Source organism: Salminus brasiliensis, chromosome 1 (assembly GCF_030463535.1).
Source record: "Salminus brasiliensis chromosome 1, fSalBra1.hap2, whole genome shotgun sequence".
Classification (NCBI taxonomy): Eukaryota; Metazoa; Chordata; class Actinopteri; order Characiformes; family Bryconidae; genus Salminus; species Salminus brasiliensis.
This window is the reverse complement of record NC_132878.1, coordinates 99173666-99186710: the sequence shown is the minus strand read 5'-3', so window position 1 is coordinate 99186710 and position 13045 is coordinate 99173666. Positions and strand designations below refer to the sequence as shown.

The following is a 13045-nucleotide window of genomic DNA, read 5'->3' as shown; positions in this document are numbered from 1 at the left end:
GGTGGTGGATTTCCGCAGGTGCAGACACCCCCCTCCATCAGTGAACATCCAGGGTATGAACATCGAGAGTGTGGACTCTTATAAATACCTGGGTGTTCATCTGAACAACAAACTGGACTGATCAGTCAACACTGCTGCTCTCTACAAGAAAGGCCAGAGCAGACTCTACCTGCTGAGGAGATTGAGGTCCTTTGGAGTGCAGGGAGCTCTCCTGAGGACGTTCTTCGACACAGTGGTGGCATCTGCCATCTTCTATGGAGTGGTCTGCTGGGGCAGTAGCATCTCGACGGCAGATAAGAAGGGACAAACTCATGTCCAAAGCTCTGTCCTGGGGTGCTTCTTAGACCCAGTGCAGGTGGTGGGAGACAGGAGGATGACAACCAAGCTGGCATCCATGCTGGAGAACAGCTCCCACCCCATGCATGAGACTCTGGCAGCACTGGGCAGCTCCTTTAGCGACAGGCTGCTTCACCCCAAGTGTGTGAAGGAGGGGTATCACAGGTCCTTCCTTCCTGCTGCCGTCAGACTGCACAACCAGCACTGCTCCCAGCGGACCACATACACACACACTTAACTACACACACATGTTCATGTTCAGGGAATACTATGTGCAATATCCCACCCCCATGTGCAATTAAGAGTCTTTTGCTGTAAATAGTATTGTTATTGCTCTTTTAATTCTTATTTATATTGTGTATATAGTGTAAATTATTTATCCAAATTTTTATAACCGAGTGTCTTGCTATCCCTTTCTGCTGTTACACTGGGAATATTCCCACTGCGGGACTAATAAAGGACTATCTTATAGCGCCGCAGGAAGGTCTAGATGTGCTGATGGGTCTTGGCCCAGACGGCTTCGCTGCGGCATATCCATGCATCGACTGCTGGCACTCGGGTCTCCACAGCAGTCCAAGGGGCCAACGGGGGTTGGTTGCCTAACATTCATTGGTAGGGGGTGAGGCCAGTGGTCGCGCACCTCAGCGAGTTCTGGGCCATCTCGGCCCAAATCAGATACCGCGACCAGTCGCTGGGGTAGTCGTGACAGTAGATCCTTAGAAACTTCCCCAGCTCCTGGTTAGTGCGCAGACCTTGTCTGCAGGGCACACCGCGGGAACGACGGTGCGGGAAAGCGCCTCGGCTATCTCCATATCTAGGTCCCATTGAATCGCCGCGACTGAGACAGATGGTGTTATTAAGGGTACCAGGTCGCCCCCCCCCCCCCCTCCGCCGTTTGGTGGATGCGGGAGAGGGCATCTGCCTTAGTGTTACGGGAGCCCGGCCTGTAAGTGATGTGAAACTGGAACCTGGCGAAAAACAGGGACCACCTGGCTTGCCTGGGGTTCAGACACTTAGCTTGCCGGAGATACTCAAGGTTCTTATGGTCAGTAAGTACTAGGAATGGGTGGGCAGCGCCCTCCAACCAATGACGCCACTCGGACAGCGCCATCTTGACCGCCAGGAGCTCCCGATCCCCTACCCCGTAGTTCCGCTCTGCTCCTGTGAGCTTCTTTGAGTAAAACGCGACGGTGTGTAAGCGGTCGCTTACCTCCTGTCTTTGTGACAGGACGGCCCCCACCCCTGTACTGGAGGCATCCACTTCCACCACGAACGGTCTACGGGAATCGGGGTGGCGCAACAATGGGGCCAACGTGAAAGCACGCTTGAGTGCTTGGAATGAGTCCTCCACGGCCGGCGTCCATGTGATGCGCCGCGGGGCTCCCTTAAGCAATGACGTGATGGATCAGTTATTGTTCTCAAGTCATGTTGCAAACGTAACTCGGTCATGCAGATTTCTTCTGTACAACATCCGGAGAATTCGACCCTTCCTCTCTAGAGAGGCTGCCCAGGTGCTTGTTCAGTCTCTCGTCACGTCCAGACTTGACTACTGCAACTCTCTTCTGGCTGGTCTCCCTCTGCGCACCATCAGGCCCCTGCAACTCATCCAGAATGCAGCGGCATGGGTCATCGTCAATTTCCCAAAATTTAGCCATGTCACTCCACTGCTGCGTTTAGCCATGTCATTCCACTGGCTTCCTGTAGCTGCCCGCATCAGATTTAAAACCCTGACACTGGCCAAAGAAGCCAAGAACGGATCAGCCCCTCCGTATCTGATGGCAATGGTCAAAAGCTGGTCTGCACCAAGAGCCCTTCGAGCTTCAAGTACGGCTCGGCTCAACCCGCCATCCCTTAAAATCCGCGGAAGACAAGCGTCCAGGCTTTTTTCTGTCCTGGCACCAAAGTGGTGGAACGAGCTTCCCCTGGGTGTCTGAACGGCCGAGTCGCTCGCTGTCTTCAAACGCAAACTGAAGACCCACCTCTTCAGAGAGTACTTGGACGAATAGTTCTATGGTCACCTTATTGTATTGTGTTTAGTAATGTCTAAAGCTTAGAGGTATCTTTTGAATTATTAGTCTATTCTAACTAGCTAAGGCTCTTCTTGGGTAAATAGCAAAGCACTTTGTAAGTCGCTCTGGATAAGAGCGTCTGCTAAATGCCATAAATGTAAATGTAAATGTAATGAACCTCCTGTAGAAGTTTGCAAACCCTAGAAAGCTCTGTACTTCCTTGACCGAGCCTGACCAGAGACCACCACGAATCGTCCGAGGTAGTCCTTCAGGACGTCATTAATGAACGACTGGAAGACGGAGGGGGCGTTGGCTAGGCCATACGGCATGACCCGATACTGGTAATGCCCCCTGGTGGTCATAAACGCCGTCTTCCACTCGTCCCCCTCCCTGATCCGCGATTATATGCACTGCGCAAGCCTAGCTTGCTAAACACCCGGGCCCCCCACAACTGTTCAAGGGCGGACGGGACCAACGGCATGGGATAGGGGAAGCGCCTGGTAATAGCATTAAGCGCCCTGTAGTCTATACACGGCCTCAACCCCCCCCCTTTCTTCTGAATGAAGAAAAACCCTGACGCTACGGGAGACTTAGACGGCATGATGTACCCCTGTGCTAAGGCTTCGTCTATATAATCCTCCATCGCCCGTTCTTCCTCCCTAGTGAGGGGGTAAACTCGTGCTTTAGGTAAGACCGCTCCTCTACTAGGTCGATGGTGCAGTTGTACGGGCAGTGGGGGGGAAGCCTAGCAGCACCGGACTTAGAGAAAACATCTACAAGGTCCTCATACTCGGACAGCAGGACGACTAGGGATTCTGGTTCCGGGCTCTCCACAGAGGTGGACCCGACGCTAAGGGGGGCGAGATTGAGGCAGTGTGTGCGGCAATATGAGGACCAAGATACTATCTCCCTGTCTGGCCAGGAGACGTGAGGGTTGTGTTTACTAAGCCATGGCAGACCTAGTATCAGAGCATGCTCAGAGGCCGGGAGTACCAGCAGTGAGGCCTCCTCCTGGTGTAAGAAACTTGCGGCTAGGTGGACCCCAGTGGTCACGTAGGTAATGGGGTGAGGACCCATGGGCTGCCCGTCCAGGGTGGTGATGCAGAGAGGTCTCTGGAGTTCCTCCACCGGGATTCTCAGACGCTCCACGATGTCGGCCCTCAGGAAGCTCCCCACCGCACCGCAGTCGATCAACGCTGCAACACACACACACTTGGACTGGTAGGTCACTAATACTGGCAACGTGATCGACCTAGACACTAGCCCCGGAACGGGCAGACTCACCGCATTAGCGCGAGGAGTCCCCTCCCCGCGCCCATCGGTGTTTGGGCAGTAAGCCATCAGGATCCTCCTCTGGCAGTCTCTGCGGCAATGCCCCGCATCCCCGCAGTAGAAGCACAGCCCCTCTCTGGTCCTACAACTGCGTTCCTCCGGTGCCAAGCGGCCGATACCCACCTCCATGGGCTCACTTGGTGAGTCCCTCTCGGGGGTGTAGAAACACCGCCTTAAAATGTTTAAGGTATTCCGAGAGGGATCCTTCGCTAAGCTCCGTCCAGGTGGCAGTGGCCCAATCCAGAGCCTTCCCTGCGATACTATAAAGGCGATCTTCGCCTGGTCAGTGCCGGTCGGAGAGTTCTTAAAGAAGACCTCGCACTGAAGCAAGAACCCCTCGCAAAGTTCCGGACTGCCACTGTACGTATCCGGTTTGCCAACCGGATACGCGCTATGGGGTGTGTAGACGGGACTGGGAGAGCTAGCAGGCTCCAACGAAGTCTTTACTAGATTCGTGAGCCCCTGAACGTCACCCACTAGTTGGGTGACTTGGTGCTGCTGGCCCACCTGTTGCTGCACCAGGTGGCCGACAGTCTCTGACACACTCTGCAGAGTGTGTTGCTGCTGCCCCAAGAATTGACCTTGGGCGCGAACAGCGTGATCCAAGGCTTCCATCCCCGCTGTTTGGAGGGTGTCGGCCGAGAATTCTGTCATGCTGGCTAGGCGAGACAAGGGAACACTCGCAGGGACAGAGCAATGCAGGGAAACAGTCTTTAATGACAAAACAAAACGACCAAACACAAACAAAACGAGGCAGCAAAGTACAGGGTCCAATAAACAGATACAGAAAACAAACAGGTGACAACTAAAACGGGGCTTAACCTGGAAAACCACCTGAGGCTGGAAAGTAGTCCGGGAGCAAAGCGAGAGGGGACAAATCAAACGGGGGGAGGAAGGCTAGAACGCAACAGAACCAACGAAACTAACAACCAAAAGCCTCACCCCAAAACCGTGCCCAAATCTCCCTGGCGACCAACCGGTGAACCGGACAGTGACCTCCTGAACGTGAAACCGCTCCGATAGAGCATATACTACTTGAACTCGTAGACCTCCCTAGAAGTCTCCAGAACCTGAAGCCAACCTTACAGCTTGGCATCGCAAGAGTAATTCTCAGCGCCGAGGCATCTGTGTTTGCTCCCTTTGTACCCCAGCACTCAGGTGAAACAAATATAATATATACATAATATAATACAGACATAAACAGAAAACATGGTGTCTTACTGCGACCGCTGTCTACATAAAAGTCCTTGGTAGTAGAACCAACGGGTGGTGAAACAGAAAGTACCTGAACATAGAAATCAACCCAACATCAACTTAAAAGACCCCAGGAGCCTGTGGACCCGGGGGGGGGGGCGCGGCGCCACTGGGCTGACACACACACACACACACACACACACAGCTCAGGAACATTTCACTGAGCCCCTTTTTTAAAAATCAAGACAACCATATTCACCATTCCCCTGTGCCTTGTTCATCTGTACAGTGAACACACACACAGAGCTGATCTGATAAGATAAGATAAGATAAGATAATCCTTTATTAGTCCCGCAGTGGGGAAATTCACAAATCTGTCTTGAGCTTTTGAAAACAGTATTCCCCTGAATTGGGGTGGAAGGAAAGAACCCTTCGTCTGTTGTTCTCTGCACCCACTTTGACACCATGCTGCTCTTCTTGCGGAGGTGTCATTAAAGGGTGCTTTTTTGACATCGATGGTGCATGTGCATTATCTGCTGGAGTAAGCGGGACCTGGGCCCCGGTGGGAGATATCTGACAGGTCTGTGTTATGTGCTTATGTGACCTTTTTTGTGCGTTGAGAGTTTTGCACCATGTCATGAGCACTGCACTTTAACCTCTGCATGTGTCTGTAACATAAGTGATAGCACCCTCGGCTGCAGGCCTGGATGCACTATGGGGAACAGTTTTATTAAAGAACACTGGTCTTTTGCTTTTGAGAAACACTCTGTCATTTCCTTCGCAGGGCTGTGTACACTGAGCTCCAACAGATTCAGTTCAATTCAGTGTTATTTATATAGCGATGAATGTTGAGACAACCCTTACTGACCCAGAATTTAACACCACTGTGCCAACCAAACCCAGTGTCCCCCAGCTCACAGACTAGGAAAGTGTACTGTGTTATACTGTGTCTGGTTATAATGACACTGTACAATGTAATGTAAGAATGCTGTTATCTAATCTGCTCACAGAACTGATTTATGATCAGATGAGATTCAACTTTATTGTCATTACTCAAGTACAAGACAACGACATGTAGTTTAGCATCTAAGCAGAAGTGCAATAAGCAACAAGTGCAGAATGTACGATAAATACAATATACACCGAATATAAGCAGAGATATGAACAAATACACACTATAGCCGTGTGTCATGCCTGCTGTTTCTGTTCTGTCCTAGCTCCTCCTGTTCTTCAGTGCTCCCACCTGTGGATCCTATCTGCGGTGGGTTGGTTAGTTCGGCCTGTTTTTGCCTGTTCTGTGCTTTGTCTTAAGTGAAGCTTGTCAGTGTTAACATTTACTTCATGTTTCTTTGTATCCTGTCGTGCCCTGTTTCATGTGTTAATGATTAGAATGACCTGCAAGTTCGTCCTCCTCCGCCTCCAAGCCCACACCCGACCGTGATAACATGATAAACAGATGGAATCATTTACAGGTTAAATTACAATAGAAGGGTTGGACATGTGTATATTAAATGTATATACCGAATATGCAGAATATGTAGCTGTTCCTAAATCTGCTAGTCCTGATTTTTTTCTAATTTATGATTTACTGTTATTTTAGATGAAAACAATTATTGAATCATTTTTGTATCATATTTATTTCTACATTAATGTTGTCCCATACAAATAACACACTATGCTGAGTGGAGAATTGATATATTAGAACAAATGAATTTAAACTGTCTACATCTTTGGAGCAGGGATGCAGTAATCCATTATTCCTGTTGGTTTATGAGGTCATATGGACAACAGTCTGTTCTCCAATCTACAAGATAAAGCATTTTACACAAACATCCGATTCACACATGACAGGGTGCTTTACTGCCTTCCTATACTGCCTGTATGTTCAGCTGCAGGTCATTGTCATTGTAAATTCTGCAGAACTTTTATTTTGACAGCTGGTCGACAGATAGAGCGGAGCTGCGGAGGTCTGCAGCTGGAGTCTTCAGGGGAAGCGGATCTCCTGCTCGTCTTTATTCCTCCTGATGATCAGGTGGGTTCAGATAAACGCCACACAGTCCTCCCTTCAGCAGAGGAACCTTAAACCGAGTGAAAGTGCGCTGACTGTGTCCGCTGAACGCGTTCAGCTAACTGCTAAGCGGAGTGAAGCGCCCTGAGCTGAATGTCTGGCTCTGTTCTTTACATTTACATTTATATTTACATTTACATTTACATTTATATTTATATTTATATTTATATTTATATTTATATTTATATTCAGTTATATTTATACTCAGAGTTATGTTTATATTTATATTCAGAGTTATATTTACATTTATATTTACATTTATATTTATATTCAGTTATATTTATATTTATATTCATATTTATATTTATATTCAGTTATATTTATACTCAGAGTTATGTTTATATTTATATTCAGAGTTATATTTACATTTATATTTATATTCAGATTTATACTTATATTCAGAGTTATATTTATATTTATATTCAGAGTTAGATTTATATTCAGAGTTAGATTTATATTTATATTTAGATTTACATTTATATTTATATTCAGTTAGATTTATATTCAGAGTTATATTTACATTTATATTTATATTCAGAGTTACATTTATATTTACATTTATATTTATATTCAGAGTTAGATTTATATTTATATTTATATTCAGTTATATTTATATTCAGAGTTATATTCAGAGTTATATTTATATTTACATTTATATTCAGAGTTATATTTATATTTATATTCAGAGTTATATTTATATTTACATTTATATTCAGAGTTATATTTATATTTATATTCAGAGTTATATTTAGTTAGATTTATATTTACATTTATATTTATATTCAGAGTTAGATTTATATTCAGTTATATTTATATTTATATTCAGAGTTAGATTTATATTCATTTATATTTATATTCAGAGTTAGATTTACATTTATATTTATATTTAGATTTACATTTATATTTATATTCAGATTTATATTTATATTCAGAGTTATATTTATATTCAGAGTTATATTTATATTTATATTCAGAGTTATATTTAGAGTTATATTTATATTCAGTTATATTTATATTTATATTCAGAGTTATATTTATATTTATATTTAGAGTTATATTTATATTCAGAGTTATATTTAGATTTACATTTATATTTATATTCAGATTTATATTTATATTCAGTTATATTTATATTCAGAGTTATATTTATATTTATATTCAGAGTTATATTTACATTTATATTTAGAGTTATATTTATATTCAGAGTTATATTTACATTTATATTTAGAGTTATATTTATATTCAGAGTTATATTTAGATTTACATTTATATTTATATTCAGAGTTATATTTACATTTATATTTATATTTATATTCAGAGTTATATTTACATTTATATTTATATTCAGAGTTATATTTATATTTATATTCAGTTATATTTATATTCAGAGTTATATTCAGTTATATTTATATTTACATTTATATTTATATTCAGAGTTATATTTACTTATATTTATATTCAGAGTTAGATTTATATTTATATTTACATTTATATTTATATTCAGATTTATATTTATATTCAGAGTTATATTTATATTTATATTCAGAGTTAGATTTACATTTATATTTATATTTAGATTTACATTTATATTTATATTCAGTTATATTTATGTTCAGAGTTATATTTATATTTATATTCAGAGTTATATTTATATTCAGAGTTATATTTATATTCAGAGTTATATTTAGAGTTATATTTATATTCAGAGTTATATTTAGAGTTAGATTTAGATTTAGATTTATATTCAGAGTTAGATTTAGATTTATATTCAGTTAGATTTAGATTACATTAATGCTTAACACTAAAGTAAGGAAACAAGCCAATTGAGAAAATGTCAATTGAAAATTTTCTTTATATATATTTCTTTGCAAGCAGAATGCATACGTATTTACATTATATACACATGCCAAATGTATGTGTATGCCGGCAACAAATACTTAGGGTATTAATGAAGAGAAGTAGAAGACTATACTACCAGTTCTAATTTGTCTTCTATTATATGGGATGTATCTGATTACAGCATCATCATTTTGAGGCTAGTAACAATCATTTTGAACTATCTGTGCCACCATAAGCAGTAACTAATGTGAGACACTCTTAATGAAATGGGATTTCATTAGAATTTTTATAACATTTTCATTTATTACTGTAAATTGCAGTCAATAAAAATGTTGACAATTTCAGTACAATACTCAAGGTACTCCAAGTTATTTATTTTGCAGAATCTTCAGGTGTTTCACAAAGTAATGCTAACGTTAGAGATTTTCTTCAGTTACTGCAACTGCTCAGTAACAACAATAAACATATACCAGAATAACTGACATTTTATAGCATTAGGGTAAATGTAACTAGTAAGCTTACATACCTGTTAGGTACACTACCATTTTTGAGCTCAGATTACAAAAAAAAAAAAGTATTGTCCTACTCTTATAAATAATGTACTTATTACTACATATTTTCTGTAATTTTAGGCCTATTAGATAACTGCATACTAAGCCTTTCATGTGTTCATATATGCTGGTAGGCCATTTGGAAGGCTGTCTGAAAACATTAACCAGTCCCTTAAACTGACACCTACAAAAAATATTTAACTTTTGATTGGTTTAAAAAAAAAAAAAAAAAAAAAACTTTTTAGCAATCCTAATGAAGTTAATATTTCAAACTATGGATCGTATAACTTGGATCTTGAATATGGAAAATAGTTAAAAGTTTGATTGGAAGACTGTTTTAGAAACAGTACAAACCTGTCAGGCCCTCATTATCGCGCCCTCCCCCGGGGCGATCCCGAGCCACTGCCCACAGGCCCAAATAAGGACTTCTGTTTAGTTTACGTTCATTTACATTTACATTTACGGCATTTAGCAGACACTCTTATCCAGAGCGACTTACAAGGTTACTGGTATTACAGAGGAGGGCCAATGTAGTGTTAGGAGTCTTGCCCAGGGACTATTATTGGTGTAGCGCAGCATAGTCACACAGAATCGAAGGGGAATCGAACCCTGGTCTCCCACATGGTGTTGTAACCCAGCGACAGGTAGTGGTGTTATCTGTTGCGCCACACCAACCACTATTCACGTGTGTTTGGTTCAGTGAATCAGTTCATGTTAATTTACGTTCACATGCGGTTTGGTTCAATTGTTATCGTTCATTGTTTTGATCATGAGTTTCACCTGGGACTGGGGGGTACTTAAGGAGTCTCGACACCACCATTCAGTACCGAGAATTGAACCAACTGGAGCTTTCAGGACGCCCTGAGGTTCCTCGTAGATTTCATGTATGTTTAGGTTAGCTCTGGTGCTTCACCCACGTTCAGGAGTAGGTCTCCAGGCTACTCACTCGCCAAGCGAGGCGAGGCTCGCTCGCTTCCTGTCTAGATACTCAGGTTACCCACGCTTGCAGCGGTACGCTGCAGTTGAAGGTTTGATCAGCCTTGCCGTTTCGTCTGGCAGCTGGTTCTCCAGCTCCCCTCTTTTTGGTTATTGAGGGCTGCTCAAGTTTTCGTTTACATTAGACCCCTCTTTCGCCCAGGCGCTGCCTGTAGGGTTTAGTTCTAGCCCCCTTTTGGTATCTCCCCTGTTAGTCTCCCCTTTACACCTGCTCTGCTCCCAACTCCTCCCAGTCCCAGCTTTTGTTGTTTTTGCCATTTCGTTTGTCATGTTTGGGTTTTTGTTGATGACTGTTGTTCACTGTTTGCTGCTCAATATGCTTGCTGCTGAGTATCTTGTGACTGCCTTGAGGTGGGGTCACCTAGGAGCATGAGCATGAAGCGAACGTAACACGCTTTCCTCTCGAATCAGACGGTGATATCTCTTGACTAAGAACAGATCAGTTGCCAACCTGAACACGCCACCAATGCATGGGGAATCACCATTTCTTTTTTTCTGTTTTTTCCAGAAATGAGTGCCGTCCTGTTTGAAGTCTTTTGTGTGTTCCTCGACTTGCCTTCCTAGTTGAAAATAAGCTCCAAAAATATGTTAGGCAGTTAATGCACATGGAATCCAGACAAATCTCCAAAACTCAGCCAACATCCTCTCCTACGCAGACAAATGCAGAAAAATGCAGGAAAAAAATGCAGAAAAGCACAGGCAAGAAGAAAACTCACCACTGTTCAGACTGTGGGAAGAGTTTTTCTAGACAGAGTAATCTCCAAGTGCACCACTACATTCACACAGGACAAAAACCACATCATTGCCCAGACTGTGGGAAGAGTTTCAATCAACAGAGTAATCTTCTTCGACACCAGCTTATTCACACTGGAAAGAAGCCATATTACTGCTCAGACTGTGAGAAGAGTTTTACTCTCCAGAGTTCTCTCCTTCGACATCAGCACATTCACACGGGAAAGAAGCCATATCACTGCTCAGACTGTGAGAAGACCTTTACTAGACAGAGTCATCTCCTTCAACACCAGCTCATTCACACTGGGGATAAGCCGTATCACTGCTCAGACTGTGGGAAGAGTTTTAATCATCAGAGTCACCTCATCACACACCAACGCATTCACACAGGGGAAAAACCGTATCACTGCTCAGACTGTGGGAAGAGTTTTACTCAACAGAGTAATCTACTACGACACCAGCTTACTCACACAGGAGAGAAACCATATCACTGCTCAGACTGTGGGAAGAGTTTTGCTTTACAGAGCCATCTCAAAATACACCAGCGCATTCACACAGGAGAGAAGCCATATCACTGTTCACACTGTGGAAAGAGTTTTAATCGACAAAGTACTCTCCTTCAACACCAGCGCATTCACACAGGAGAGAGACCGTATCAGTGCTCAGACTGTGGGAGGAGTTTTACTATACAGAGTACTCTCCTTCAACACCAGCGCATTCACACAGGAGAGAAAGCATATCAGTGCCCAGACTGTGGGGAGAGATTTACTAGACAGAGTACTCTCCTTCAACACAGGCTCATTCACACAGGAGAGAAACCGTATCACTGCTCAGACTGTGGAAAGAGTTTTACTCAAGAGAGTAATTTCCTTCAACACCAGCGCATTCACACAGGAGAGAAACCGTATTACTGCTCAGACTGTGAGAAGAGCTTCAGGCATTCAAATACATTTAAGAGACACAAGTGCATTAAGAGCAGTCTTAGAAATGGGCAGTGACACACCTAAAAACATTCCAGGTCCCAACACGCTTTTTAAAAATACTTGCTCATAGTGGAAAGAACTGTTCATAGCATAGTGTGTGCTAAATGCTAGGGGTGGGAATCACTAGGCTTTTCTCGGGTTGATTTAGTTGCAATGTGATTATAAAATGATTCTTGATGCATCTTTTTTTCTATACAGAAATTCTTTTTTTCCTCACTGTTTGACTACTAGGTAATTTCAAACTAAGGTATTCAGAACTAAGGTGATCCAGAATGAACGTTTTACCAATATATTTTATTAATGAAACAAATGGAAGCCATGTGGTTATTCAACTGAAAGGTTTTGTAGTGGGGCTGCAGTGGACAAAGCGCAGTAAATCGTCTAATTCTCCCTAGTAGTCTTGACATGGACATCTTGAGTACTGGCTGAGAGGCCAGGTTTAGCATGTGTTCATAGCATTTTACATGTATTTTACATTTATTAACTTCAGCTGCAACAACCATATTGGATGTTGGATGTGTTATTAGTATTATTAGTATTAGTATTAATAACTGATCTGCCATTCCTTAATACATTAATTGAGTGTCCACAGAGAGATCTCAGTAAAATATCTTACAGACAGGATGCTATATCTTGGCTCCAAAGGATTTTGCATTGACCCATCTTATGATTATGAGCATGTCACAGCCTGTCTGATTTCTGCATTTCTGAGTTCTGCTTTTTGCATTCCGTCATTATTTCATTATACAAGATTATTATGACATATAAGATATTTATGTTAATATCCTCACAACTGGATGCCTGAACAATTTGTCTGCACTGTTGTTGTCATAGCCTGTGTGAACAACATTGTTGATGATGAATATCCTTGGCAAGATAGAATTTGTATTTTCTCAGTTTTAGATCTTTAAACTTTGCTCTGGTTCAGAGATGAACAGTTTACTGTGTGAAATAAACTGCAGTAGATTACAAACTCATCTTAAAGGATCCATTACTCTAGATACC

The 13045-nt window shown here is 42.4% G+C and overlaps 1 protein-coding gene across 1 annotated transcript; it reads left to right on the top strand.

Moving 5' to 3' along the window:
- Positions 1 to 6833: 6833 nt before the first annotated feature.
- LOC140570404 (uncharacterized) lies at positions 6834 to 12908 on the top strand. Its single transcript, XM_072692612.1, has 2 exons — positions 6834 to 6903; positions 10834 to 12908. The coding sequence occupies exon 2, from the start codon at positions 10925 to 10927 to the stop codon at positions 12053 to 12055; it is 1131 nt and encodes a 376-aa protein (XP_072548713.1). The 5' UTR covers positions 6834 to 6903; positions 10834 to 10924; the 3' UTR covers positions 12056 to 12908.
- Positions 12909 to 13045: the final 137 nt, after the last annotated feature.